The sequence below is a fragment of the Cyberlindnera jadinii genome (assembly GCF_001661405.1).
Source record: "Cyberlindnera jadinii NRRL Y-1542 unplaced genomic scaffold CYBJAscaffold_5, whole genome shotgun sequence".
NCBI classification, from domain to species: domain Eukaryota; kingdom Fungi; phylum Ascomycota; class Saccharomycetes; order Phaffomycetales; family Wickerhamomycetaceae; genus Williopsis; species Williopsis jadinii.
The window spans coordinates 108322-134325 of NW_017963656.1; the positions used below are offsets into that span (position 1 = coordinate 108322).

Consider the following 26004-nt stretch of genomic DNA (forward strand, 5'->3'; position numbering starts at 1 on the left):
TGGGTACTAAATGGCCGTGGGCCCCAAAAGGTGAATATTGTGACGGGGGAAAAAGGGGAGGGCCGGGGGTCGAACGCGGAACAGGGTTGTTGATTACATAAGGGATTACATAAGGGATTACATAACATCGGCACTTACCCTTTTTGTTTACTACGTGTTTGTTCTTCGTTTCCACCTTTCACCAGGGGCAGAGTGACACAACTAAGCAGTCAGTGGTTGTGATGTCAGACTCAGAGCTCAGTAGTGTTGATGCGTCGGAGGACTACCTCTCGCAGGAGGAGGATGAGTTCCGCGAGGACGAGGACGAGGACGAGGAGGATAACGGTGCTGGAGAGGAGGAGGATGACGATTTTGAACAAGTTGATGATAGGTACGACGACGACGACGATGACGACCTTGAAGAGGATAACGAGAGGGCAGTTGCTAAGCGTGGCAAACGGAAGTTACAAGTGAAGTTGACGCTGTCGAAAGGAGCAAAGAAAGCCACCAAAGGTGACGGTAAACAGCCCAAGAAGAAGCAGCCCAAGACCAGAGGTGGTTTCATTAGAGTAGTCCCGAGGATGAGGAGAACTGTGAATACCGTGACGGAGAGGCAGCCGACCAGAACCAGCGGACGCTCAACAAAGAAGACCACGAGCTATGCAGAATCATACGATGACGACTTTGAAGACGAGAGCGAGTACGGCAACGATGAGAACGATGTGATACCAACGCCTGCGCTCGACGAGGAGGACCTCAGCGAGGACGACGAAGAGGCCACTCCTTCAGCAGACGTGACAAAGATGACCGAGAGACAGAGGGCGATGTTCTTGAGCGAGGAGAGCGAGACCCCTCAGCCTGCACAGTTGATATCGTTGAGCAACGGTGTAAGCAAGAAGCGTGTGTTGTCCGAGGAGGAGAACCAGCTAAGGAAAGCAGAGATTGCTAGAAAGAGAAAGAACCTATCCGAGAAGAAACTCGAAGAGGAGAAACAGGATACCATCAACAAATTGCTCAAGAGAAGGGCTGGAAAGGCCAGCTCTGCGCAGTTAGAGGAGGATGAAGAGAACTTACTCAAGGACAAGCCTAGAAGACCGCAGTTGGAGCACAAAGCGTTGTTCACATGGGTCTCTAAAGGGGACTCATTAGCGTTGAGAGTACCTGATCCACTTCTTTAAAGGCTTCAATGGCACAGGGATGACTGTACAAATTGTAGGCAGAGCGTAGGCAGAGTGTAGGCGGAGTGTAGGCAGAGCGTAGGCAGAGCGTACGTCCCCTCCCACCGCGGTCCTTCGGCGTGCGCCGCCAGCGAGCGAACGTGGAAAAACACAAAAGCGAGCCGACCGCCGGTGTTTTTGGAGCTGGGAGAACAGTGAGGGCATATTGATAGGTTTGGCAGCTGTTGAACGAGCTTGAGGTACAGGGAAGAAGTACACAGAACGATGGCTACTGCGTCACAGAGTAATACTCCCAGGGATGAAGAGGATGAGTCCAAAGGGATGCAATTTAATGGTTCTAATAGTACGAATGGTATGAATATGAATGTCAATATGAGTGGTTATAGGCCTATGGGGTATACACCAATGAACATCCAGGCACAGCACTACGCCTCGATGCAACAGCAGTATATGGCTCAGCAACAGCAGCAGCAGCAACAACAACAACAGCAACAGCAGCAGCAACAGCAACAGCAGCAGCAACAGCAACAGCAGCAGCAACAACAACAACAACAACAACAACAACAACAACAACAGCAACATCAACATCATCAACAACAACAACATCATCATCAACAACAGCCGCAACAGCCGCAACTACAAAAGCATCAGCAGCCTCAACCACAGCCTCAGCCACAACCGCAACAACAAGGACAGATTGCACGTCCTATGGGACAACAACAACAGAGCCCTATGCACACACAGTATACCGCTCAACAGGGCCAGGGACAACACTCACAGATGCAAGCACAAGGAGTGAACGGCGTAGCGGGACATGGATATTCACAGAATGGTCCAGTTATTGGACCCCAACAACAACAACAACAGCAACAAACGCAGGGCCAAGCTCAAGGTCAGCCTCAACCTCAGCAGCCATTACAACAGCAAGCTCCTCAGCAGATACCTCAACAAGCTCCTCAGCAGATACAACAGCAGATACCTCAGCAAGCTTCTCAACAGTTACAAGGCCAACTAGGTGTCCCAGCTCAAACACCTCAACAACAGCCAATGACTGGCGCACCACAACCTCCAAAACCTGCTGGGCCCACTTCAGGTGCTCCCACCCCTGGCTTACAATCGGAGCAGGTGCCTGTATCTGGTATCAAGGATGCTAAGCTCAACAGTACGCAGAGAGGGATCAATTTGACACAACAGAGCAACACAGGTTCTTCAAGACCAGTTATGACTCGAGGCGTCATGCCCAATGGCTATTCCAACTCCATGTCCATGTTGGGTTATAGACGTCAGATGTCTAACGTTGAAGTGCTAAAGGTTCTGGATTTCTGTGAATTGGTTGGTGTGAGATCTGAGAGTACAAAGAACATCCTCTACTGGAAGAAGATCATCACGGAGTATTTTAGTGAAGTTGGTGTATTGAGATACTCTGTGAAGAGCGGCGTTGACCATAGACAGTTTGAGTTTAGCGTTCCTATTATACCTAGGTTCTTCTTTTCGATAATCCAATCTGGTGTTTTGAGGATTGAGATTCAACCAGGTATGCTTAGAACGCAGATGTTGGCAAACGGGACTACGTATATTGAGTCCTTGAGATGCTGCTTTACACACCACTACAACGATGGTTCCTATGTTAACATATACGGTACCATGAAAGGTGTATTTAACCAGAGTTTGAAATTTGAATGGCTTGATTTCCAAACTCACGTTTTCATACCTGGTGTTGAATGGCCGTCTTTGGAAAAAGTGCTATCAGATGAAACCAAGATGAAGGAGATGTTGAGTGTCTACAGTGATGAGACGAAGGATGAAAGTGGATCAAGTACAAAGCAACAGCAGATTCTACAGAAGTTCCGTTCTAATTACCAGGTCTTCCATTCGATGTCTAACTTTGGACTACAGGAGTCCGTCATGAGGGTGATGCAGGTGAGTGACGTTATGGCTCATCTTCGATCGTTGATGCTTTTTTCAATCTCCTCGAACTCGTGTGGACCGTTACAGGCGTTGGATGACTTTGTTGCCAAAGCGCAGTCGAAGGAATTCGACAAGGCGAAGAAGAAACTCGACGGGGGAGTCAGCAGTGGACAGGCAAGCGGAAACGTGAGTGCTAAGGACTCGCCAGCTACAGACACCATGACCATCAACAACACCAGCACAACCACCGCTAATCAGAACGCTACGAACAGCGAGCACAACCACAGTGGTAAGACTGGAACTAATAACGGCACTGCTAGTGCATCAACTACCGGGACGAGCAATTCCTCAAGCACCACTAACCTGGCCAACGGTGCCTCCACCACCACCACCAGTGGCAACGGAGGAGCTCCAAACGTACAGGACCGCAAGGGCGTCCACAGGCTGGATATGTCTCAATCCACGCTCACCAAGAGACGACGCAAGAGCACGCTGGGAGAGCTGAGCCCCAAGAGTATAGGCGAGAGCCCAAAGGTCAAGGCGAAGAAGACCAAGCGGTAGCACAGCCATGCAAACGCTCTTCACGCCATAGCCACCCACTTTTAGCACGTATTATACACCAAATCATCAATATAAGAGCGCTTTGAGGTATAACCCCCATAGTAACACACACCAACGTCTGAACCCTTTATGACGTAATGAGCGGAACAAATCATAACGGTGCTAAACTGGCCGTACCGATTAAGGCACCACCCGCACACAAGGCGAAAACCACACAAAACACACCGAAAACACACGACGTCATAGAAGGAAAGGAGGGCCATTTCAAGCAAAAAAAAACCGTCGTTGAAACGCTGAGAGGCACAGAGAAGGAGATTGGCCTGCAAATAGCAACAGACGACGTCACACCAACGAGGTTCTACTAATAACCTTGCACTCGTCTAAGAAACGAAAGAGAGACGCACAGAGAGAACAACACCCTCCCGTCACTCAACACTGCACCTCACAAGCATCCTGTTCGTTCACTTCTGGTTATACAAGTTCTGTGCCGTGACGTTTGGCCGCCACACCACCTGCCCATAACCGCCAACTCACACCTACACATCGCTTTCGCTAGAGACAAGTGGTTGGAAGTCCGATCAACTCGCCCATAACACGCCGTGTATACACCCGTATAGTGTCTTTTTTGTTTGTTTGTGAACCGCCCGCTGTGACCTGAGCGTGCCGCCATAACGAACAAGAAGAAGTGTTGATCTTTTAAAGGTACGAATTGTACGAAAAAAGGTTACAAAAGGGATCCAGATCGACTACACAGGCGTTTCGACCTCTTGGGAAGTTTGTCTGACCGTTCCGCCGCCGCCGCTTTGGTTTTATTTTTGGAAAGTGCCACCACATCGTGAACAGGCACCGCTTGCTATTGTTCTCAACAGAGCTCTCTACAACACACAGGCTATTGGCCGAGAACACGAACGAGTATGGAAGATTCTATCAATTGGACGATCTTCAACGAGCTGTTGCTCATGGACGAGGACGAGCCTGGGTTCTCCAAATCGCTGATCCAGACGTTTATAGAGCAGGCCACGCAGACCTTCGAGTCCATAGAGACGGAGCTCGAGGCCGAGGAGCCCGATCTGAACAAGCTGTCACAGTATGGACACTTCCTGAAGGGCTCTGCCGCAAGCCTGGGACTGTTCAGGATACAGGAGCAGTGTGAGCGGATCCAGAACTACGGGCTGAAGAAGGACTTTGACGATGGTGTCAAGGACGAGAAGTGGAGCGAAGCTATAAAACAGGCTCTGGAAAGGGCGAGACAAGAGTTTGAGGCTGCGAGAGAGGAGCTGAGCCAGTTTTACAAGGAGAGCCTATGAAGGCGTTGTGCTCTGAAGACTGCAAGAAAGAATCGTGTAAAATGTTGGGGTTTCGTATTAGTTTTATTTTGATCTTTTTGTTTACTTTGAATTTGAATGTTAGAGCTGACTTGCACGTAAGTATAAGCACCACAGGCTTGTGCGATGCCACGTCAGAGGTCTGGATCAACAAGGTCCCCCATGTGCTTCCCGGTGAGGAACTTGACGCCTCTGATGCTCTCCGGAAGGTACTCCTGTTTAACATTGCCATCGACGAAATTGGGGTTGTACTTGTACTCCTTACCATAGTCCAGCTCCTTCATCAGCTTTGTCGGAGCGTTTCTCAGGTGTAGGGGGATTTGTAGGCTGGAGCCTCGTTCATGGACCAACCGTTTGCACTGGTTCCAGCCTCTGTATATTTCAACGCTCTTTGGAGCTCTTGCCAGCTTCACAGCGCAGTGAACCAGGGCTAAGTCGGCCTCTGGTAAGCCAACCTTCGTGACGGCTTCATACGCTGCAATGGCGAAAGGTAAACACGAATCGTCCAATACGCCAATGTCCTCTGATGCGATCCGAATCATCCTTCTTGCAATGTACAAGGGGTCTTCGCCTCCTTCCAACATCAGCCCCAGATACCACATGGCGGCATCCGGGTCAGAGCCTCGGATGCTCTTGTGAAACGCCGATATCGTGTCGTAGTGGAAGTCGCCAGTCTTGTCATAGATCATATGAGATTTGGCCAACAAGGGCTTCAGCATGTCCTTGGTGATGATTCCCTGAGGAGCATGGAAGTGAGAATCGAGTAACTCCAACAACGTTATGGCGATCCTGGAATCTCCAGACGAGACGTCAGCAATGTAGTCGATGGAGTCCTTCGACAAGTTCAACAGCGGCTTGTCAAAGACAAACTTCCGACATTTGTTGAGGAGCAGCACACCTCTATGGATGATCCTGTAGAGGTCGTCAGTGGACATGGCGGTGAGTGTGAATACTTTGCACCTGGACAACAAGGCATTGTTCAGCTTGAAACTTGGATTCTCCGTGGTGGCGCCAATCAGGATCACGTCTCCCTTCTCGACAAAGGGCAAGAAGTAGTCCTGTTGAGACTTGTTGAACCTGTGGATCTCATCACAGAACACGATGGTCCTTCTCTTCGTCAAGAAGTACTCCTTCTGAGTCGATTCGAAGATCTTCTTCAACTCTTGAATGCCACTTGTAGTGGCATTGATCTCAATGAACCGCTGGCTCGTGGAGCGCGCAATGATCCTGGCTATGGTGGTTTTACCCACACCAGGAGGACCCCACAGGATCATCGAGGGAATACAGTCCCGCTCTATAAACCCTCTGAGTAAACCGTGAGGTCCCAGAAGCCCCTTCTGTCCAATGTAATCATCCAGCGTCGAAGGCCGCAGTCGCTCACTCAGCGGGACGTTCATCTGTTGTCTGAGCCGTTTAATCTCGAGCTCCTTCTCGTCAATCTTGGGCTTCTTAACGACAGATTTACCATCCTCAACCTTCACCTTCTTCAGAACCTGAACTGACGAGGGTTTAGCATCCTCTTTACCATCGCCCTGTTCATTATCAACCTCCTCATCATCCACAATGACCACCGCACCATCTGAGCTGGCGTGCTTCCGCTTCAACCCCACGAGAATATTCGACTGTTTACCGTTCTTGGGCTTCTCACAGGAGTCCAAGTGGTCATTTATAAGGGAAATGTCCATGGATCTACCACATATTGGACACTGAACCATAGTCCTCGCTCCTCGGTGTCTCGGTGTATAAGGACGCGAGACATTTGTCTATCTACATTTTTCATTTGGCCTCTTATCACCGCGACAACTGGTGCGGCCTTAACTGGATAATTAATACCGACACTACACAGGTTTAAACCATGGAGAGATATATCCAATTGCGGGTTGTTTACTCGTACAGCTCACTAATCACACCCAGGGAGTCGGCAATGTAGTCTGGAACACCGGACTCGAAGGCTCCCTTTTCAGTCTCGATACCTGTTAGGACCAGCAGAGTTGACAGGCCACCATCTTTACCGAACTTCATGTCGGTGTTCAGACGGTCACCAACCATTATACATCTCTTTCTATCCAATCCTTTATCGCTGACGATGGCATCCAGCATGTTCTGAGACGGTTTGCCGCACGCTGTTGGCGTACGGCCACTGGCATACGCCACGGATTCGATACACGAGCCTGCACCTGGTAGGATCATACCTTTTTGAGGGAAGGTTGAGTCGATGTTTGTAGCGATGAAATGGACGTCTGGGTTCAGCAGGTACTGAAGTGCAATGGCACTTCTGTGGTAGTTCATCCCGGTGTCCAATCCTGCCACGACGGCACCAACTTTTGGATCCAATGGTAAGAAGGGAGTGGTGGATGCGCTGAATTTCTCATTCAAACGCTCATCTGTGCCACCAAGGCACTCGTATCCCAACTCCTCCAACTCCTCAACGATACCGGATTCACCATAGACCCAGACCTTGGAGTCCTTTGGCAATTGGACAAATTTATCCAAATAAGTAGCAGCAGCATACGCAGAGCCGAAAACTTCCTCCTTTGTAGCGTCGTAGCCAAACTGGGCAAACTTCTGTGTATATGTCTTTCTCGACTTCGTCGAGTTGTTGGTGACGAAGATGACCTGCTTGTTCAGCGATCTCAAGAGCTTCAATGTTTCAATGGCTCCAGGGATAACATGGGAGCCTAACCATATCACTCCATCGCAGTCAAAGATGAAGGTATCGTGTTCATCGAGGATCTGTTTGATCTGTTCTTTGGAAGTGACTTTAACCGGCGAGTTTGTCATTTTGACTCTATACAGCACTCTATAAGTGTGGAACTAGGGGGCAATGCAGGAGAACAAGTGTATTTTCAGTGAGCAAGGGAGCGTTTTATCCTAAATAGCTAAATCTTCTCTCTTCATGTCTGCAGCATCCGATGGCATCCACCAACGGCTTATAGATTTCCACACCCAGACACCTAAACATCTGAACACCCAGATACCCAGACACCCAAACACCCAGACACCCATACACCCGAACACCAGTGCTCTTCCTCTTCAGGGGGGAAAGAAGGGAAAAAACTACATGAAAGCAGACGACGAATCAAAACAGAGCCAATACTCAGAGCCCACACCTCACGAGAAAATGCCACAAGACTTGCCACCAGCAGCAGGCTATTCGCCAGTGCAATGGAAACGTAACTTACCTTCAAGAGGGTTCAGACCAAAAGTTTTCCTTCTAATTATCGGGTCCATCGTTGGCTGGGGCTGGTACAGGGCCATTGCCGGTATCCAGGAACGTAGAGAGCTTACAAGGGAGAAGATGTGGACCAGAATCCACCTGATGCCGCTGTTGATAGCCGAGCAGGACAGGGACAACGTGAGAAGAGTCTACGCCGATAAGCAGAGAGTCAAGGACATTGTTGGAGAAGACGAGGCCAGCGTCTACAACGACGACAAGTTCAGAACACCAGGCTTCCACTGGGCGGGAAAGTGAGGAGGCGGCGGTACCGCTTCCTCTCACCCTCAGCAACACACTATTTATTCCTTTGAGCATTGCCAAACACTTATTTATTTATTTATATGCGTATACATATCTAACATTCCCCTTTTTGCCATGTGCTAGCGTACGCCGTCCCGTAGTGAGCGAGTCGCTTGACGAGGCCGTGGTGGGTAAAAAAAACATATACATACACATCACGTACAATATACACGCCAAAAGTATACATCAAAGGCCCATCACCAGGTACCTCAACGGTATAAAAAACATCTTCCCCGGCTCTCTCTGGAAAAAACACATCACGAGCGAAAACAACGGACAACAGAGGGCACGATGGTTATGCAATTGGCCGCGCTAGTCCTCACCAGGGCCCTGGACGTGCTCTTCACGCCCATTCCCGACTGCGATGAGGTGTTCAACTACTACGAGCCCCTCAACTTCCTCCTCCGTGGCTTTGGCAAGCGGACGTGGGAGTACTCGCCAGAGTACGCCATAAGATCGTGGGCGTACTTGGTGCCATATGCCGTGTCGAGCTGGGCCCTGCCTTTGATCACTGACCGTCTCAAGCTGCTACCACCGTACGCCACGTTCTACTTCCTGAGGTGTGTGGTTGTGTCCTTCTCTGTGTATGCTGAGTACCACATGTTCACCTCGCTGAGGAGACACAGCGCCTCTTTGGCGAATTGGTACCTGTTGATGTCAACGGTGAGCACTGGCATGGCACACGCCTCCGTCGCGCTGTTGCCGTCAGCATGGGCCATGAACTGCTGTCTGCTGGCGTCGTCGAACTTCGTGCGCTGGCTATACACGAGATCCAACAGGAATGCGCTGCTGATATCGTCGTGGTTCTTCATAGGCGCCATCTTCGGATGGCCCTTTGTTGGCGTGCTAGGGCTGCCGCCGCTGGTGTACATCGCCACCGTGCAATGGAACACGCCTAAGCTGTCGCAATACGTCAAGTGGTCTGTTGCGATCGGGTTCATCTACCTGGCGGCGTCCATGGAGGTGGACTTCTTCTTCTACGGGAAGACCCTCGTGGTGCCGCTGAACATCGTCCTCTACAACGTGATCTACGCGGATGAGACGTCTGGGCCAAACATCTTTGGCGTGGAGCCCGTCTCGTACTACATCAACAACATCCTCTTAAACTTCAACACGGTTGCCGTGTTGGCGGCGGTCTCCCCGGCGCTCATCGCCGCCTCCGCCATCATCACCAAGAGAACCGTGTACCTGGGCTTCCTTGCGGGCATCACGCTGCCGCTCGTGCTGTGGTGCTGGATATTCTTCTTGCAACCTCACAAGGAGGAGAGGTTCTTGTACCCGGTGTATGGGCTGATCAACGCCTCTGGCGCGTTCTCCCTCTCCTGTGTCCTCACGTCCATGAAGACCGCGCTACATGCTCTGTTCAAGAGACGTGTAGTGAAGGTGCTCTACCGTGTTGTTGTTGTTGGCGTCACGGCGTTGTTGCTTGTTGTTTCGACGCTTAGAAACGTTGCCTTCGTAGTGAACTACGGCGCTCCACTGACAACGTACCGAGAGATCCCAGCAGACGCAACAGGCAACCTGTGCCTCACCAGGGAATGGTACAGGTTCCCGTCGTCGTTCTTCTTGCCAGACACGTTGAGGCTGAGATTCGTCAAGTCTGAGTTCAACGGGCTGTTGCCTGGCGACTTCAACGAGGAACAGTGGCTGTTGCAAAGCGTGCAAGAAGAACCGCAGGGCATGAACAACAAGAACCTGTACGACGAAGGCAAGGTGATCGATATCTCACACTGCGATTATGCCATCGATATCGACCAAGGTGTTTCGCCAGAGGAGTATTCATTCACAAACTCAAGTGAATGGCAACTGCTGTTCAGTTCACCATTCCTCAACAACGAGGAAAGCTCTGGCGTGGGCAAATATCTATGGCTGCCAACGTCTCTCCATGGAGAGACACAGACTCACCTGGTCCACCATGGGTATAACCTTTACAAGAGAATCACTACAGAATGAAGTTCAAATAACACTCTCTAATATACAGTCCCAGAATGGACGAGACTCCACACACACCATCTATGATAGAGCACGAGGCACATGCGATCAGGTGTATCATCAGTTGACTGGCTTGTGCAACATGGACTCTCTACCTGGACCGGTACCGACCCATTCGACTGGAACCTCGACAAACTTCTCGATGAACTCTAGGTACTTCTTTGCATTCTCTGGCAACTCATCGTATGATTTGATCTTGGTGATGTCTTGGTTCCAGCCTGGCAAGGTTTCGTAGACCACCTCGACCTTACCCAAATCGATCAAATCCTCTGGGAAGGAGCTCAAGGTCTTGCCGTTCAAGGTGTAAGCCACACCAACCTGGATCTCCTTGAAGGTGTCCAAGACGTCCAATTTGGTAATGTTCAACGAGGTGTAGCCGTTGATCATTGTTGAGTACTTGAGGACAACGAGGTCCAACCAGCCACAACGACGCTTTCTACCGGTGGTGACACCGTATTCAGCACCAATGGTCTGCAGCTTCTCACCGTCATCGTTCAACTGTTCAGTTGGGAATGGACCTTCACCGACACGGGTTGTGTAGGCCTTGACGACACCGTAGATGTTTCTAATGGCCCTTGGTGGGATACCCAATCCAGTGATGACACCACCAACACCAGTGTTGGATGACGTGACATAAGGATACGTACCGAAATCGATATCCAGCATGAGTGCGTTGGCACCTTCAACGAGGATCTTCTTCTTCTCCTTGATGGCCGTGTGGATGAAGTCCACGGAGTCAACGACAAATGGCTTCAATTCCTCCTTGTACTTCTTGTAACGTGCCAGTTCACCCTCCACGTCGTAGTCGAAATCACCATATCTCGCCTGTCTAGTGGCAACGAGACGTCTGTACTTGGCTTCAAACTCTTCCCAGGCACCAGCGTTGTCGTTCACCAGGTGGTGCACTCTGAGACCCGATCTCGACGCCTTTGTCGAGTACGTTGGGCCAATACCCTTACCCGTGGTACCGATGGACTTCTTGTTACCAGACAACTCAGCCTCTCTCAGCTTGTCCGTTCTCTGGTGGAAGTCAAACACCAAATGGGCCCTCGACGAGACAAACAGACGGTCTCTCCCGTGCAGGCCCTTGGCCTCCAAGTTCTCCAGCTCCTGGAAGAAAGAGGGAACGTGGATCACAACACCGTTACCAACCAAGTTCAGGCACTTGGGATTTACCAGCCCACTAGGCAGCATGTGGAAGTCGTACTTGACTCCATCAACAACAATCGTATGGCCGGCGTTGTTACCACCGGCACAACGTGCACACACGTCAATGTCATCGCACAGCAGATCCACCAGCTTGCCTTTACCCTCATCTCCCCATTGGGAGCCTAAGACAACGTCACACATTGTTCAATCGAGAAGGACGAAATAGAACGGTTTTCTGTAATGAATGAACGAACAATTCGTTAAACCAAACACCAGCTCAAAAGAGCCAAAGCAGCGGTGGGAAGATGTCCATTTGGCGTGAAGAATTTTCCCTTTAAAAGCTGCGGTTGCCGGCTGCCAGCTGCCAAAGCGGGAGTTTCCGGGCCATTGAGTCATATGTGTGGCGCGTACCAGGGTGGGCAGGCGTGTGGTCTAGGGACGGGACTAGCGGGACTAGCGGGACTAGGGGGACTGGTCTAGGCTGTGTTTCGAGGTTGTCAGTCTTTTTTTCTTGTCGTTTCGGCCTAGTCCCACAGCGGTACAATTTTTCCTTCAACATCACAGCTTGAGCTACTCGAGCTACCTCTTGTTTGGCTTGTTGGAGGACAACAAGGCCGCTTCAGAGAGAGATGAAGAAACAAGGCTTCGACTCGAAGAAGTATAAGCAGATAAAGAGACGCCAGGCCAGGCAGATCAAGTCCCAGACACACGATCCGGGTACGTTGAATAGTCTCGAAAGAGCGAGAGAGGGAGAGAGATGAGCTGAAGGCCTCGGGTACTAACAGATACACATAGCGCTGAACAAAGATGGTATACTGAACACGGCGGAGTTTCTCAAATCGAGGAAGTTTGAGATCGGGGAGCTGGAGAAGGCCCAGCTGAACTCGAAGTTTGCGTCATCGACACGGGCATTCCAGTCGCTACCCAGAACTCTTCGACGCAGAACTGCCTCCCATAACGTCAAGCGTATTCCCAAGAGATTGCGTAAGAGGGCGCTGAGAGAGATGCAGTCGTCTGATACTCCAGCAAGCTCGAAGCGTGGGAAACTACGTGGCCGAGAGCTATACAGAGCTCGCACTGTGTCCTCGCTGTTAAGACTGGCAACAAGGTTGCAATTGCACAAGCAGCTGCCAGGTAATACTACACTGGGGCGGCTAAGGATGAGACAGAGAATCAAAGAGTTGAATAAACAACTGAAGAGCAGTAGAGATGCTGACTCGATAGACTTCAACAACACAATCGGATCGTACGACATCTCGTCAGTCAATTCACTCGCATCACCACCAAGAGGAAAGGTTAAATACACCAAACGTCAATTAGAATTCACATGGCTGAATACCCATGTTTGGCATGCGAAGAGAGCACACATGATCAAAAGATGGGGGTGGCAGATCCCTCTTCAGCCGACACAGAAGTGCTTCAGGTCGTCTCATAGAGCGTTCAATCTTGACGGGGCAGTAGTTTGGGACAAGAGCTTCATAGGAACTTGTATCATTCAGGGCGATAACGAAGCAAGCATCGTGGAACTCGTTAACCAGGTGATTGTCGGCAAGAAATGGACCAAACTGAAGAGCGATGGCCTTTCTATCAACACAATGGTCGAATCTGACGATGATATCATTGGGGAGATTACAATCATAGCTTTCCAAAGTCCAGCGACAAAGAGATGTGTCATCAGGGCACACCCTTCTATATACACAGAAGTTTTCAACTTACTGGTCTCTAAACGAACTGAGGACGTTGAGATCGTCGACTGCAGATATGCTCTGGGTTCAATTGAGATCACTGGACCTGTTGCCCTATCTTCATTGGCCACTGTTCTAAAACCAGTGGATCCTTCATCTGCCAATGCTCAAATCTTCAAAGAGCTGTGTTGTCAGACGCACCTTCCAGATAAAACCATGTTTACTCTGATGGTACAGGATCCAAGGCTGGCGAATAGAACTAAACCTTCACAACGTTCTAACGCTGATCCCCTCGACTCCTTAATCAGGATGAAGGCAACACGTGAGAATTTGGACCAATTTACCATAGAAGCACTGTTAACTTCCAAGGGGAGAATGGAATCATACAAGGATCAAAAGTCCCTGAAACAGGTTCAAGTCGAATTGAATAAACCTGTTGATGAGAGACAACCTGGTAAACCTATCCCTGTTATGCTCTTCAACAACGACGGTGTCTGGACGGTACTGGTTCCATGGTTTTGGACGTTGCCTATATGGCACGCACTGGTCCACATTGCCCATGTTAAGCTTGGTGGGTTGAAACAAACACATCAGCTGAAGTTTGAATCTGGGAAGTTGTTCTTCCCTGTGGACTTCCCCTTTACACAGGTTGGCGAGTTGGAGAATAAGCTGAATGCCGACGTGAAGAGGGAAAAGTGGGCTAAAAAGCCAAAGGGTAAGAGGGTCAACTACGACTCCATCAAAATTGGCAACAGCAGAGGTGAAGTTGGGGATCCATTCGGATGTGACTGGAGATATCTACAGGTGTTACGGATTGCCCTGCCACATGTGACCAACAACAGGTCAATATCCAGAACCTCTGTTTGGAATGAGCAATTCCAAAGAAAAATTGAAGAGCTACACGACGTCTACAACCTGATTGAGGACGTCAAACAGTCCAAAGTGAACAAGCTGTCCAAATTACCGATACGCTTATCAAGCGCAGTGGAGTATCCATCCACCATTGAATCTCCACTCCCAGTGACCACGATCAACGTCACTACCCTCTCCAGGGGGTCCATCGGCGACAACGCACGCCTCTATTCGATCCCAACGGAGGATTTGAGCGAATGGCTCTCCACCATTGACTCCAAGCACACCAATGGCAGGAAGAACCACGAGTCTTACCCACAGTGCCCATCACCGCAACATCTGGTCGGGTTCATCACCTCTGGCACATACAACCTACACGAGGGCCACGCCACAGGCGTTGGCTGTGTCGACTCGGTGTGGACTACACGCTCAGAGAGGTTCCTTCTACTGAGAAACGTCGGTGTTGATGTTGTTCGCCTGGTTACCTGGGAAGCCGTCGATGCCCTCAAGGCCATGCGCCCTACACGGAGATGACGCGGGAATCAAAACATTACCCGGCTTACACGTGAAACACACTCCAAGTAAATAGTGCGCCTACCAAATAAAACGACTATAAAAGAAAACAAATCCGCACCCTGTGGTTTCCAACCACCTTCCCTTTCTCTCTTTTTTTCTTCTTCATACTTACCTTAAGACGTCACCAGTGATCAAGAAGCCTGCGTGGCCAGTGTTTCCCGTTTGCATTGCACCAAGCATCTCGTAAACACTGCTGACATTCCCTCGGGAATGGGTGGGTCTTATAATTTTTGATTTCAATCCTTGCTTGTGATAGTTCATGGACTGAGGCTGCGTATGACGCTTCTTTGCCAGATGACGAACTGAACGCGAGATTTGTGAGCCTGTGCTTTCATAACCATGCCGCTTGGAGAAGGTCTTCTCTGTACTGGCGCCTCTTTTCAATTGATTTTATACCAGTTGGTGTACTTCTTTTGGAGACATTTGCTCTGCGTAGAAGCTGGCGGTCGGCGTTGGCGGCGGCGTCGGTGTCAACGACAAAACCAGCGGCAAAAAAATATCTTTCGGAATTTTTCGCGCTCAAATTCCGACGCGGAATTTGCTACCCTAAATAGGTTTATACACAATTCGCTTCCGGCAACACGTTGAACATGGCTGATTACATCGAAGGTTGCTCGAACAACGGCTACAACGAGCCCCCAACAGCTTGTCTACTGATTCGCTCTTTGTTACTGACGTGGAGTTTGTGCTTGACGTGACACACGTTGAGGTTTTTGCTGTTGTTTTGTTCTCTCAGCGCCAGCCGGCGGTGCCGTAGGGGATGGGCACGCAAACGGCCGACGGCACAGCGGCCCCGGTGGACATTGCCAGTTATCGTGAATTCTGTCTCGTTGTGTTCGTATATTTATGCAATGGCTGACCACACTGATAACCAAAGTTTCTGCATTGATTAGCATCAGAAGGGTCTATAAATTCGGCACTGTTTCCATCGACTGTTTGCTTCCATCAACACATTTTAGAGACTGTTTCTTGGTGATTTCTCCTTCGAATGACTGGTGCAAAGCTGAACGTCCGTGCCCTATACAAGGGAACTTTTATACATACTCCGGTGCTGGGGTCCTTGGAGGTGATTGAACATGGCATTGTTGGTGTCGATCACGATGGAACCATCGTGATACTGGAGCGCAACAGATCATTGGAACAAGTCATCGAAGACTTTGATCTGGAGGAGGTTGAGACTGTTGATGTTGACCATGGTGGTAACAAGTTCTTCTTCCCTGGGTTTATAGATACGCATATCCACGCCCCACAGTATCCAAATAACGGTATCTTTGGTAACTCTACACTGCTGGACTGGCTGACAACGTACACTTTCCCATTAGAGGCTTCGCTCAAGGATTTGACCAAGGCAAAGTTGGTTTACGATAAGGTGATTGAAAGAACTTTGGGGAACGGCACTACATGTGCATCGTACTACGCAACGATAGATACAGATGCTACCAATCTATTGGCTGATTTGTCCATTGAACATGGCCAAAGGGCATTCATCGGGAAAGTCTGTATGAATCAAAACTCTCCAGATTATTACTGTGAAACATTTGAAGAGTCCAAAGAGAGCACTCTCAAGGTTATAGAACATATCAACAAAGTTGATCCACATAACAAGCTGGTTGCTCCAATCCTCACACCGAGATTCGCACCTTCGTGTACGGATGAACTGCTCCATTGGCTGGGCAATCTTAAGAAGGAGCATGGCTATCATTCCCAAACGCACATCTGTGAGAATAAGGATGAGATCAAATGGGTCCACGAGCTATACCCAGATGCAGAGGGTTACACCGATGTCTACAAAGACCATAACTTGTTGGACGAGAAGACAATCCTTGCCCATGCGATCCATCTAACTGAGCATGAAAAGGACATGATTAGAGATACAGGTGCAGGCGTATCTCATTGTCCTATTTCCAATTCCTCAATCACGTCAGGTGAGTGTCGTGTTAGATGGCTCTTAGACAACGGCATCCCTGTTGGATTGGGCACAGACGTTTCTGGTGGATTCTCACCTTCCATATTACAGACGGCAAGACAAGCTGTCCTGGTCTCACGGCATCTGGCAATGTCCACGGCTTTGGAGAAGGACAAGCTCTCAGTGGAAGATGTACTATACCTGGCGACTCAAGGTGGTGCGAAGCTCGTTGGTCTCAACGACAAGATTGGATCGTTTGAACTCGGCAAACAATGGGATGTTCAACTGGTTGATTTAGACGCTAAAGGGTCCCAAGTTGATGTGTTTGAGTGGCAAGTACCACACATAGTGGAGATTGAAACATACAAACTGAAGTGGAGTAACGTTATTGCCAAATGGCTATTCAACGGTGATGATAGAAACACGACAAAGGTTTGGGTTAACGGAAGATTGGTCAAGGCGTTGTGATTTTGCTTTACTGTTTTTATGTGTTGTTAATTAGTGCTTCTTTTATATTCCTATTTATATTACCCCATTCTCAATGGCTATAGACTCCATTACATATCATGGCCCTTCTAATAGTAGGCTGGTGCGTACAGCAACGGTAGAGTGGGATGCTTCTCTTGCCATTCAGTGAGGATATCCATGATTTTATCCTCAAAGGGCACACTATCTTCGTGTGTCTTACCCTTCTGGCATGCATCTGTCAGCATAGTAGCCAACTGTAGTATACCTTGACCACCAATTTTGGCATTCTCGTCGTCGTCCTTGATGTCAACATTGATAACATGAACAATCTTGTTCAAGTTCCCACCACGGTGTAGCAGATCTTCACACACCGAGTCAAAGCATCTCTCCTCGCACGTGAACACGAAATCGAACACGTCGCGTCCTTCGTGCCATTTCTGAGGTGCCAATTTGATCTTTTGGTTACGTTCCAACATTCTCGCAAGACCATTGGCTCTATACAGCTTCGAGTCCTGTGACATCAGCTCCTTATAAATCTTTTCGTACGGAGTTCCAAACGGATACACATTAGGACGATCTATGGAAGGGCCAGGGAGTCGTACCATGGATCCAGTACCACAGGAGGAAACGTTGAAGCCGGCGTCCATTAGCACTTTATGCGATTCCATTGAACTACATCGATGCGGACTGGTCAGTATTGCGCGCTAATCACGGCTCCATCACGAAAACCACACTTACCGGTTATTGTTCATCGCACACACGGTACAGAACTTCAAGTCGCTCATCGTTCTCTGCGTTCTATCAGCTATTTCTCGTGGCCTCAAGTGGTGTTGACAGGTTAAGGTGGTGATAAAAGTAAGCTCAGTGCTTAAGTAGCGAGTTTTCAGTGGTGTGCGGGTGTTGGTAGGAACCACACAGTAATAAGCAGGCACATAGGAGCGTTGCCATACGAACCAATCAAACACCATTTCTCCTTCTTTTCAGGCCTCTATGAGTCCAGTTCTTGTCCAATTGGCTCCATAGCTGAGGCTAGCGTTCCTAGAAGACGTCGTAAATTGTATATTTTACGTGGTTACGATCAGAGGCTCAGATTCAGCCGTAGTGACAAGGTGATTTAATGATCAAGGCATTGGTTCTTGACTTCAAACAGATGACTGCTAGTGCCTACCGTTCAATGTGGTTTACATCTACGTACACAGTGCCATAAAACCTCAAATCGCATTAAAACTAAATCATTTAACCTCAGAAACAACGTTCTCAGTGTGGAAGGCAACAGCCTTCTCCTCGTCAAGGTTCTCATCATCAGAACCCTTGTGTGTAATGATCTTACCTTGGCTAACCATCTCACGCTGTTCTTCATCAGATAGAACAAAGTTGATGTTTGCGTGACGGTTCTCTGGTCCGATAAATGAGATCAAAAACACGTAGGCAAACACTGCACCAACAAAGATTGCCATCACTTTAGCGTAGTCGTAGACTCCTTCACGTCTCTCACCAGTCTCTGTGTATAGGGGGAATCTCTCACCGATTGTGGTTTCAATGGTGGATGATGCACTGGACACCAAGTTACCCAATTGGTAAGAAACACCAACGACAAATGCTCTAAACTCTGGTGGAGACAACTCAGACAAGTGAATAGGAATAACACCCCATGCACCTTGAACGAAGAACTGAAGGAAGAACACACCGGCGTTGATACCATTGCCAGTTACAAAAGCCCATGGATAGATCATAGCACCACCACAGATGCAGCAAACCATTATGGCAGCACGACGGCCAATGAAACCAGAGAAATGACCAATGACCATACCACCAGCCATGGCACCTAGATTTGCAACAGAATTGGTCACGGTTGATCTATCAGATGAAAATCCCAATTGCTTTGTCAACATTGTTGGATACAAATCCTGGGATCCATGGGACATGAAGTTCATACCAGCCATAAGTAAGACGAGATAGCCCATCTTGACCCATTGTTGTTTGAACGTGTTCCAGGCATCTCTTCTGAAGGTCGATTTTCTGTTGGACATGTGTAGCTTCTGCTGCAAGAACTCCTCTGTTTCTGGAAGGAAAGCTCTCCAAAGGATGAAGAGAACTGGAGGACCAGCAGAGAACCAAAAGAGTGATCTCCAACCCTTCTCTGTTGTATCAGTGATTGCTCTTTGGAAAATAACAGCCAAAAGATAGCCAAGTGCGTAACCTTGTTGGAACACACCAGAGAGGAACGAACGTGCATCTGTTGGCAGTCCTTCAAGGGCCGTGGCAGAGGCCAATCCGTACATAGATCCCATAAAGATACCGAAAAGGGCACGCACACCAAGGAACTCGGAGTACGTTTTGACAAAACCAGTACCGATTTGAATCACAATAAGGCAGATCAGGTTGACGATCAACGGCCATTTTCTACCATATCTATCACCAAAGTAACCAAAGAAGATAGCACCAACAGATCTGAACATCAGAACCAGAGTTATACCCCAGGAGACGTCCTTTACTGAACGGTTCAAGTCTTCAGAGATGTTCGACATGTTCAAGGACATGGCGAAGAAGTCCAGCGCATCCCATGTCCACGCCAACATGCCGATGATATAGAACTGCCAATTACGCCAGGTCATCGCTCTCAAGCCAGGGAACGGGTTCATATGGCTCTTCTCAACCTCCCATTGCTCCCTTGAAGGGAGTAACGTTGTGAAACGCTCTCTTGTGTACTGAGCACACTCCGACATGGAGTACGTCTTGAATCCCATATTTTCCAGTTTGTTCACAGAGATTGTAGCCAGAAACGGGATTTAAGGATGAGAAAGAGACAGAGCTCCAGGCAGAGACGAGGGAGATGTGGACCATTGAAAGTATTTATAACTGGCTCCGTAGACACTTTCAAGGAAATGAACGCACAACGGAAACCAACCAAAATAGCAGTACCAATCAGAGAGATATGCGTGATCAAGCGCACAAGCCACAAACACCGCTGTTTAAACTTTTGTTGCGCGTGGGAATGGCAATGCAATCCCGCCTAATGCCGTAGGAAAACTTCCCTTTCCGCTTTCCATTACCCCGCATGACTGTCCGTTTGTCCCCTTTCATTTTGTCTGCATATTCTGTCTTTTTGGGCCTCAGTCTCCAACTCTATTTCTCCGATTTGACGATCCCCCAGGTAATCAGGCTGCGTTTACCTTGCTCCCTCCCTCTACTCCCCGTTGGCGGTAATACTGGCGGGTAAACTCGTCTTGTCGTTGAAATGATGGGTGGGGTATTTGTCTGCTTCCATATGGGTACCATCCACCGACATAATGATCTTTTGGTGGAGGCCTCCCATTGTGGCCACTTGGCTTGGAACATTGGCAACGGCCATGGTCCCAAGAACGTAGTCAAGCCTAGTCGTAGCAAATTGTAGAGATGTCGTAAGAAAACAGATCATGGCCCACGATGGAAACGATGACCACTCACTCTTGCTCATGTCCAGTTCCATGTACGAGATCCTTTTATCCAATTGTGTGTGTGTTTTATTCCTGTATGATTCATAATGACTCAGAATCAGATGACTGCGTCAACTCCTGCTTTTTTCTTTTTGAATCTTCAAAATGCATATTGCACGCCAGATAGCAAGCCTGAGTACTCATTCCCGGAACACTGAAGCCCCCAGATGAACTAAGGAGGTAGTTGATCAATGGCACTACAAGCCAGATGGCAATGTTCCACTGGTCTGTAAGTGTAACTCTTTTGTATATTGGCCTATGATCGTAATTGGTGCTCTCCAAACAGACAATGAGCTTTGAGAGCAAGTAGCCAATGACACACAAAGAGGCTGTTAAGGCGTAATTCTTGGCTAGACACCAGATGTAGATATGCCCTTCCTGCAATGGTGGTTTCATTGTACAATGGAACAGCAGTTGGTGCATCAGAACAGCGCTCGACGAAATAGGTATGACGGTCCAAGGAACAGCAAAGAGACTCATCTGTGGAGGGGATCCAACAGGAGCCGTACACGGTGTCCAACATTTATGGAGCTATGCGTCATAACGGGTATAATCGTATGAAATATGGGCGTTCCAAGAGCTCTTAGCAGTACCACATGTAGAAGTTGTAGACTACCATTGCCTGCCTTGGAAAGTTGGTATTGGAACAGTACGGAGCGAATACGCAGGTCAAACATGGGCGCGGTCTAACGGGCATACGCACCAGAGGTTGGAGGACCATCACGCATAAGACCAAATGTTGGAGTCCGAACCCACTCGATGATAGACATTTCAGGAATGAAGGCCTAACGTTGAAGAGAATCTCATCCATCACCAGATAGTGCCATGACACTAAGCTTCGTTAAAATTGTGTAGCAATATTATTTCAGACCAGCAAACGTATTCCCACACTCCCTTCGTTGAGAACTTGATTCTGTTGGAAATATCCCCACAGGTGATCTTTAAATGCAGGTGTTTAGTATGTTTATCGGACAATTCAAGATTCCCAACGTACATTTCCGTGGAGAAAGGCATATATGAAAGTACCCGGTTTCGTCCATGAGACTGAATTACTTCTCCATAGTATCAGAGGATTTGTTGAGATTAGCAACAACGATAACCGGATCCTCCGCCAAACTCTCCACCTCGATAGCAGAATCGTCCAATGCCAAACCACCCTGATTCTGTGTGTCTTCAACATCCTCGTAATCGTCTTTAATTTCTGGTTCTGAATACTCAACATATGAATAGAGTCTTTCACGCGTACTTGTTGGTTCTGAAATGGCATCAGAGGCTATCACAACAGGGTCTGTATCTTCACCAGCCTCCACACCTCTTTGTTCGTCATCTTCCTTGATATCTTCGTACTCTAGTCCAACATCGACAAATCCATAATCATCATCGTCGTGTACCACGAAGGACGGTTTCCTAAAAGATGTAATACGTTCTGGGTTCTCATCAGGTGAAATGTGAATGATTTTGTTCTTAGATTCTGGATTCTGGATGGATCTCTTCCAATCGTTCCAGTCATCTTCATCACGAATTAAAGTTCCAATCAACATAGAAGGATCAATGTCTGAAAGATGAATCTTACGAATCTTATCAGTGTGTACCGTGGTGATGTCCAACGCAGAAACCACTTGCGTGCTTTCACTGGCTGAATTTTCTGCAAGATCGTCATCCTTCAATGCAAGTTGTGGTATATGAGGATCTAAATAGAAGAGGTAATCACCCTGGTACCCAAAAAAGTAATGAGATGATGATGGTCTTCCACCAGCAATACCGACACTCTGCTTCAGTGCAAGGAGCTCCTTCAAACTTTGCCAATATATGCTGTTGACCTTATCCACTCCCAACCTGACACCTAAGAGCACCAACGTTGGTCTAAACTCCCCAGTTTGGCCATCCTTAACAACTTTGAACAAGTCTTGCTCGTAAATATCACCACTGTCTGCCCCGATATAGACCTGAAGCCCAGAATCGAATGTTGAGCAGAGCGCCTGGATGCTTCGAGCCGTTGCAGAGGGTCCAAACCACTCACCAGCTTTCTTCTGCGAAAGTACACGGCCCTGCTCCACAATGTTGTGGATAGAAAAGGGCCTCGAGGGAGTATCAGCAAACCATGAAACTATCTCATCATGTTTAGCGCATATGATACTGGGATCATACCTCCAGTCACGGTCAACGTGTAGATGGAGCAGAGCATTCCCTAGCATCGTCTGTCCCGTACGTATCATACACCCCCAGCCACAGTCACTCGTGAAGTGGTCGCTTTGTAGGTCGTAATTGGAGCCACGTATCAGATTCCCCAAGGAAAGAGGCGAAGGGCCATCGGCGTCTCTCTCCAAGGGAGGGAACCGTGTTCTATACGTAAACCAGAGCCTCGAGTTCACATCCCGCACAAACTCTTCTGGCCATTGCACATCCTTCGCTGCTCCTCTCTTTGTGAAGGCGAAGAAGAGCTGCTTCACCTGTGGCACCACCTCCGTTGCCGCCTCGCCGTCAACTTCATCAACACCATCTGACAGCTGCTTATCAGCCGGAACCTGGGGACTATACCTCCTTCCCAGCACAACAAGCTCATTTATATGGTCTTCATTCTCGAGCGGTTTGCTCCAAAGAAGATCCACAACTCTTTGGATCCCGCTGGTGTTCATCTTCTCCCTCGGCTCCCTGTTCGCTAGATATCTTTTGCTATAATCAGCACTATGAGATGTGTCCTATTGTCTGTTTCTGTCTGATACGCTTTGTTTACCTCCCGCCCCCAAGAAAACCACAGCCCGCCGCTTTGAAGGGGGGCAACACCTAGGGCGCCGAAACGAGATGGCGATGAGCTTAGAAACGACACAGCGGTTAACGGTAGAAGGAGACGAGCAAGAAGGCTTGTATATAAAGAATGCCTAAGCGAGGACACCGTGGCGGCTCCAGAGGAAGAGGTCAGTTTAGAGGTGGTGGACACGGGCGCGGACGTGGACGTGGACGTGGGCGTGGAGGACGTGGTGGGTATATTGGCGGTAAACGTGGTAGATCAAGAGGTGCACGTTCGGGTGGGCCTGGTGGGTTCAACGATGCCAGACACGTCCTGTTGGACGATTTGAGTGGTGATCCGGATGTTTACATCCCAGTGGACTCCATGAGAGCGTCTGCAAAGAGGACTCGAAGCGGAAGGTCCCGGTTACAAGATGAGGCCTTCACAACAGAAGAGAACGTCGAGAAGACGATGAGGTTGCCGCTGTGGAAAAGACCTGTTGAGTTTGTCCAGAGTGATCAGTTATCAGACACTACGAACGTTACCGCTCTGAAAGCCCAGGAAAGGGAGAGGGTTGAGGCCGATGGGTTGGCTGATGGTGTTGATCAGCCGCCAGAGGATCACCTAGACGTTGAGGTTGAGGCGGTTGAAGCTGGTGACGTTGTTGCACATTCTGAGATCATCAAGACAAAGAGCGCTGTGTCGTGCGACGTTGGAGAGCCTGTCTTGAGCGATAGAGTTGTCCCGGAAAGGCCAAAGAAGCCTACTGTCCAAGAGAAACTGCGGTCTCTGTCCAATGATAAGCTGTTCTTTGTAGATGAGACAGGATCATCGTCACGGATCCAAACAAGAGAAGAACCCCTTGAGCCGACTCAGCCAGTTACAGGTGGCCCCAACACTGAGTTTTCCCCTAACTTATCCATTGGCCATGGTCATTTATCCACTCAGATCAATGGGAATGGCGAAACAGTCACCCAGCTCCCTGGTGATCGAAACGATTTCCATGTTGAGCCCTCGGAAGGTGACCTCTACAAATCGTACCAGGAGTACATTTCCAACGTCATGGGAACACTATTCGAAAATGACGAGGACAACGAGGATGACGAAGATGAAGTCTTTGCAGAGCTGGACGAGGACTTTGAAGAAGAGGCCAAGTTCATGGCTGAAGGTGTATCAAAGGAGGAAGTGGCTGATACGTCTTACATGGAACAACGGACTTCAGCAAGCATTCAGGATGGACTAACACTCAAGGAGAAGGAACCAGATGATCAAGAGCCGGAGTATGGATTCTTACCCGAAGATTATGAATCGTTTGATCATTCCCTTGTGGATATATTTAATATCAGAGAAGGCTTCCAATCATCTCAGTATCTGATGAAGAGCTTTAGGCTTACAGGCTCCTATGATACCCATTGGATTGATAGGGAATTGTTTGAAGACTTTTTACTAGAGAATGGTATGCCAGAGCATAGGCTTAATGCTTACTTCAAATACGTAAAGGCAAAGCTTTATCCTGAAGAAGAGGAAGATGATGATATGGATGATATTTCATTCGATGATAGTGATAGCGAGGAGGTAGATGAGGAAGAAGAAGCAGCTATACCTTCTGATGAGGAAGGTCTTGCTGATTTGATCAACTTCACAAAGAAATATGATGGGCTCCGTGATATGGAGTTTGAAACACACACCTTGAAGACCAAGGGCAAAGGCCGCAAGAAGCAGCTCGACGTTGATAGTATAACTGGTGAATTTGGTGACATTTTACAACAGCAGTGGGCCAATGATCGCCAACACAAACGAGAAAAGCGTAAGAATAGAGACTCTAACATTGCAGAGGAGCATGCCACGTCTGTGGATCTATGCTTGAAGTACCCTTATACAATTTACGTCAAGGACATGCGGAACGAATTGGAGGAGTTTTTATCAGACTCTGTACGGAAATCTCTCACATTCCCTCCATTGGATCCTCATGGTAACAGAACCGTTCAAAATATGGCACACAAGTTTAACATGAAGTCAAGGAAATTTGGATCTGGAAATAAGCAGCACGTTGTGGTTATCAAGAACAAACGTACGTATAGAACCATTCCGGACTATATGGGCATCGATAGATTTCTTCATCAGAGACCTGTTTTCAACAGAACAGACCAAAGGAGACCACGTTCTGAGATTGACCAGGAAAAATCATCAAGACGTGGTAAACCAAGTAAGGCACATAACAGAGAAGGTGATATCGTTGGTGCCAATGCACCAGAGATCTCAAGCGATAACTTTGGTAGAAGACTGTTGGTCAAAATGGGCTGGAAAGCTGGTCAAGGTCTTGGTCTTGGGAATGACGGTATATCTGAACCTGTCATGGCGAAGGTTAAGAATTCCAAGCTGGGTATTCGTTAATTATAAATAGATACTTAACGTTGATGTCTATATACAGCATACATCTCTATTTCTTCTTCTTGCCCTTCTTAGACTTTGGTGGAGGGGCAGCGTGTCCAGTAGCGTTAACGTGTTGAAACAACTTATTTCTTGAAGGGAAGCTCTTCTTACAAACACTGCACTTTTCTGGCCCTGAGACCTCCTGTGGTTCAGGTGTTACGCTCTCTGAAGGTTGGACACTTGGTGTTGATGGCTTTTTACTTCTCTTCTTCTTCTCTTTCTTAGAAGATCCCCAATCATCATCTGGATCATTGTCTATGCTAAAGCCAGT

At 48.5% G+C, this 26004-nt stretch overlaps 14 protein-coding genes across 14 annotated transcripts; 8 read left to right on the forward strand and 6 right to left on the reverse strand.

The window, feature by feature from the left end:
• Positions 1-182: 182 nt before the first annotated feature.
• On the forward strand, positions 183-1185 carry IES2 (Ies2p). Its single transcript, XM_020214821.1, has one exon. The coding sequence runs from the start codon at positions 222-224 to the stop codon at positions 1155-1157; it is 936 nt and encodes a 311-aa protein (XP_020070858.1). The 5' UTR covers positions 183-221; the 3' UTR covers positions 1158-1185.
• A 1250-nt stretch (positions 1186-2435) lies between these two features.
• Positions 2436-3308, forward strand: MFG1 (Mfg1p; the record flags this gene model as incomplete). The annotated part of the gene is made up of 1 exon (XM_020212160.1): positions 2436-3308. A coding segment is annotated over one exon (873 nt), but the record flags the coding sequence as incomplete, so codon positions are not given.
• Positions 3309-4552: 1244 nt separating this feature from the next.
• Positions 4553-4810, forward strand: YPD1 (Ypd1p; the record flags this gene model as incomplete). Its single annotated transcript, XM_020212055.1, has 1 exon — positions 4553-4810. A coding segment is annotated over one exon (258 nt), but the record flags the coding sequence as incomplete, so codon positions are not given.
• A 275-nt stretch (positions 4811-5085) lies between these two features.
• On the reverse strand, positions 5086-6636 carry MGS1 (ssDNA-dependent ATPase MGS1; the record flags this gene model as incomplete). The annotated part of the gene is made up of 1 exon (XM_020216366.1): positions 5086-6636. The coding sequence occupies one exon, from the start codon at positions 6634-6636 to the stop codon at positions 5086-5088; it is 1551 nt and encodes a 516-aa protein (XP_020070861.1).
• Positions 6637-6796: 160 nt separating this feature from the next.
• On the reverse strand, positions 6797-7815 carry PHO13 (4-nitrophenylphosphatase). Its single transcript, XM_020214822.1, has one exon. It carries the CDS (start codon positions 7730-7732, stop codon positions 6836-6838), a length of 897 nt encoding a protein of 298 aa, XP_020070862.1. The 5' UTR covers positions 7733-7815; the 3' UTR covers positions 6797-6835.
• A 257-nt stretch (positions 7816-8072) lies between these two features.
• CYBJADRAFT_162024 (uncharacterized protein) lies at positions 8073-8423 on the forward strand (the record flags this gene model as incomplete). Its single annotated transcript, XM_020213657.1, has 1 exon — positions 8073-8423. The coding sequence occupies one exon, from the start codon at positions 8073-8075 to the stop codon at positions 8421-8423; it is 351 nt and encodes a 116-aa protein (XP_020070863.1).
• A 348-nt stretch (positions 8424-8771) lies between these two features.
• ALG9 (dolichyl-P-Man:Man(6)GlcNAc(2)-PP-dolichol alpha-1,2-mannosyltransferase) lies at positions 8772-10343 on the forward strand (the record flags this gene model as incomplete). The annotated part of the gene is made up of 2 exons (XM_020212141.1): positions 8772-9602; positions 9645-10343. Coding segments are annotated over 2 exons (1530 nt in total), but the record flags the coding sequence as incomplete, so codon positions are not given.
• Positions 10344-10520: 177 nt separating this feature from the next.
• On the reverse strand, positions 10521-11810 carry ADE12 (adenylosuccinate synthase; the record flags this gene model as incomplete). Its single annotated transcript, XM_020212653.1, has 1 exon — positions 10521-11810. One exon carries the CDS (start codon positions 11808-11810, stop codon positions 10521-10523), a length of 1290 nt encoding a protein of 429 aa, XP_020070865.1.
• A 249-nt stretch (positions 11811-12059) lies between these two features.
• On the forward strand, positions 12060-14773 carry POP1 (ribonuclease P/MRP protein subunit POP1). Its single transcript, XM_020214823.1, has 2 exons — positions 12060-12326; positions 12405-14773. Exons 1-2 carry the CDS (start codon positions 12239-12241, stop codon positions 14678-14680), a joined length of 2364 nt encoding a protein of 787 aa, XP_020070866.1. The 5' UTR covers positions 12060-12238; the 3' UTR covers positions 14681-14773.
• Positions 14774-15710: 937 nt separating this feature from the next.
• GUD1 (guanine deaminase) lies at positions 15711-17096 on the forward strand (the record flags this gene model as incomplete). Its single annotated transcript, XM_020216367.1, has 1 exon — positions 15711-17096. The coding sequence occupies one exon, from the start codon at positions 15711-15713 to the stop codon at positions 17094-17096; it is 1386 nt and encodes a 461-aa protein (XP_020070867.1).
• A 107-nt stretch (positions 17097-17203) lies between these two features.
• Positions 17204-17881, reverse strand: SSU72 (RNA polymerase II subunit A C-terminal domain phosphatase; the record flags this gene model as incomplete). The annotated part of the gene is made up of 2 exons (XM_020212666.1): positions 17204-17768; positions 17835-17881. 2 exons carry the CDS (start codon positions 17879-17881, stop codon positions 17204-17206), a joined length of 612 nt encoding a protein of 203 aa, XP_020070868.1.
• A 447-nt stretch (positions 17882-18328) lies between these two features.
• On the reverse strand, positions 18329-19843 carry CYBJADRAFT_172603 (MFS general substrate transporter; the record flags this gene model as incomplete). Its single annotated transcript, XM_020216368.1, has 1 exon — positions 18329-19843. One exon carries the CDS (start codon positions 19841-19843, stop codon positions 18329-18331), a length of 1515 nt encoding a protein of 504 aa, XP_020070869.1.
• Positions 19844-22053: 2210 nt separating this feature from the next.
• On the reverse strand, positions 22054-22968 carry ATG4 (cysteine protease ATG4; the record flags this gene model as incomplete). Its single annotated transcript, XM_020212268.1, has 1 exon — positions 22054-22968. A coding segment is annotated over one exon (915 nt), but the record flags the coding sequence as incomplete, so codon positions are not given.
• A 1694-nt stretch (positions 22969-24662) lies between these two features.
• SQS1 (Sqs1p) lies at positions 24663-25694 on the forward strand (the record flags this gene model as incomplete). The annotated part of the gene is made up of 1 exon (XM_020212064.2): positions 24663-25694. A coding segment is annotated over one exon (1032 nt), but the record flags the coding sequence as incomplete, so codon positions are not given.
• Between the last annotated feature and the right edge of the window lie 310 nt (positions 25695-26004).

Bases quoted from the DNA above. Each gene is read 5' to 3' on its own strand.
- IES2 (XM_020214821.1), top strand. From the start codon at position 222: ATGTCAGACTCAGAGCTCAGTAGTGTTGATGCGTCGGAGGACTACCTC.
- PHO13 (XM_020214822.1), bottom strand. From the start codon at position 7,732: ATGACAAACTCGCCGGTTAAAGTCACTTCCAAAGAACAGATCAAACAG.
- POP1 (XM_020214823.1), top strand. From the start codon at position 12,239: ATGAAGAAACAAGGCTTCGACTCGAAGAAGTATAAGCAGATAAAGAGA. The intron at 12,327-12,404 runs GTACGTTGAATA...AGATACACATAG, and splicing joins GTCCCAGACACACGATCCGG to CGCTGAACAAAGATGGTATA.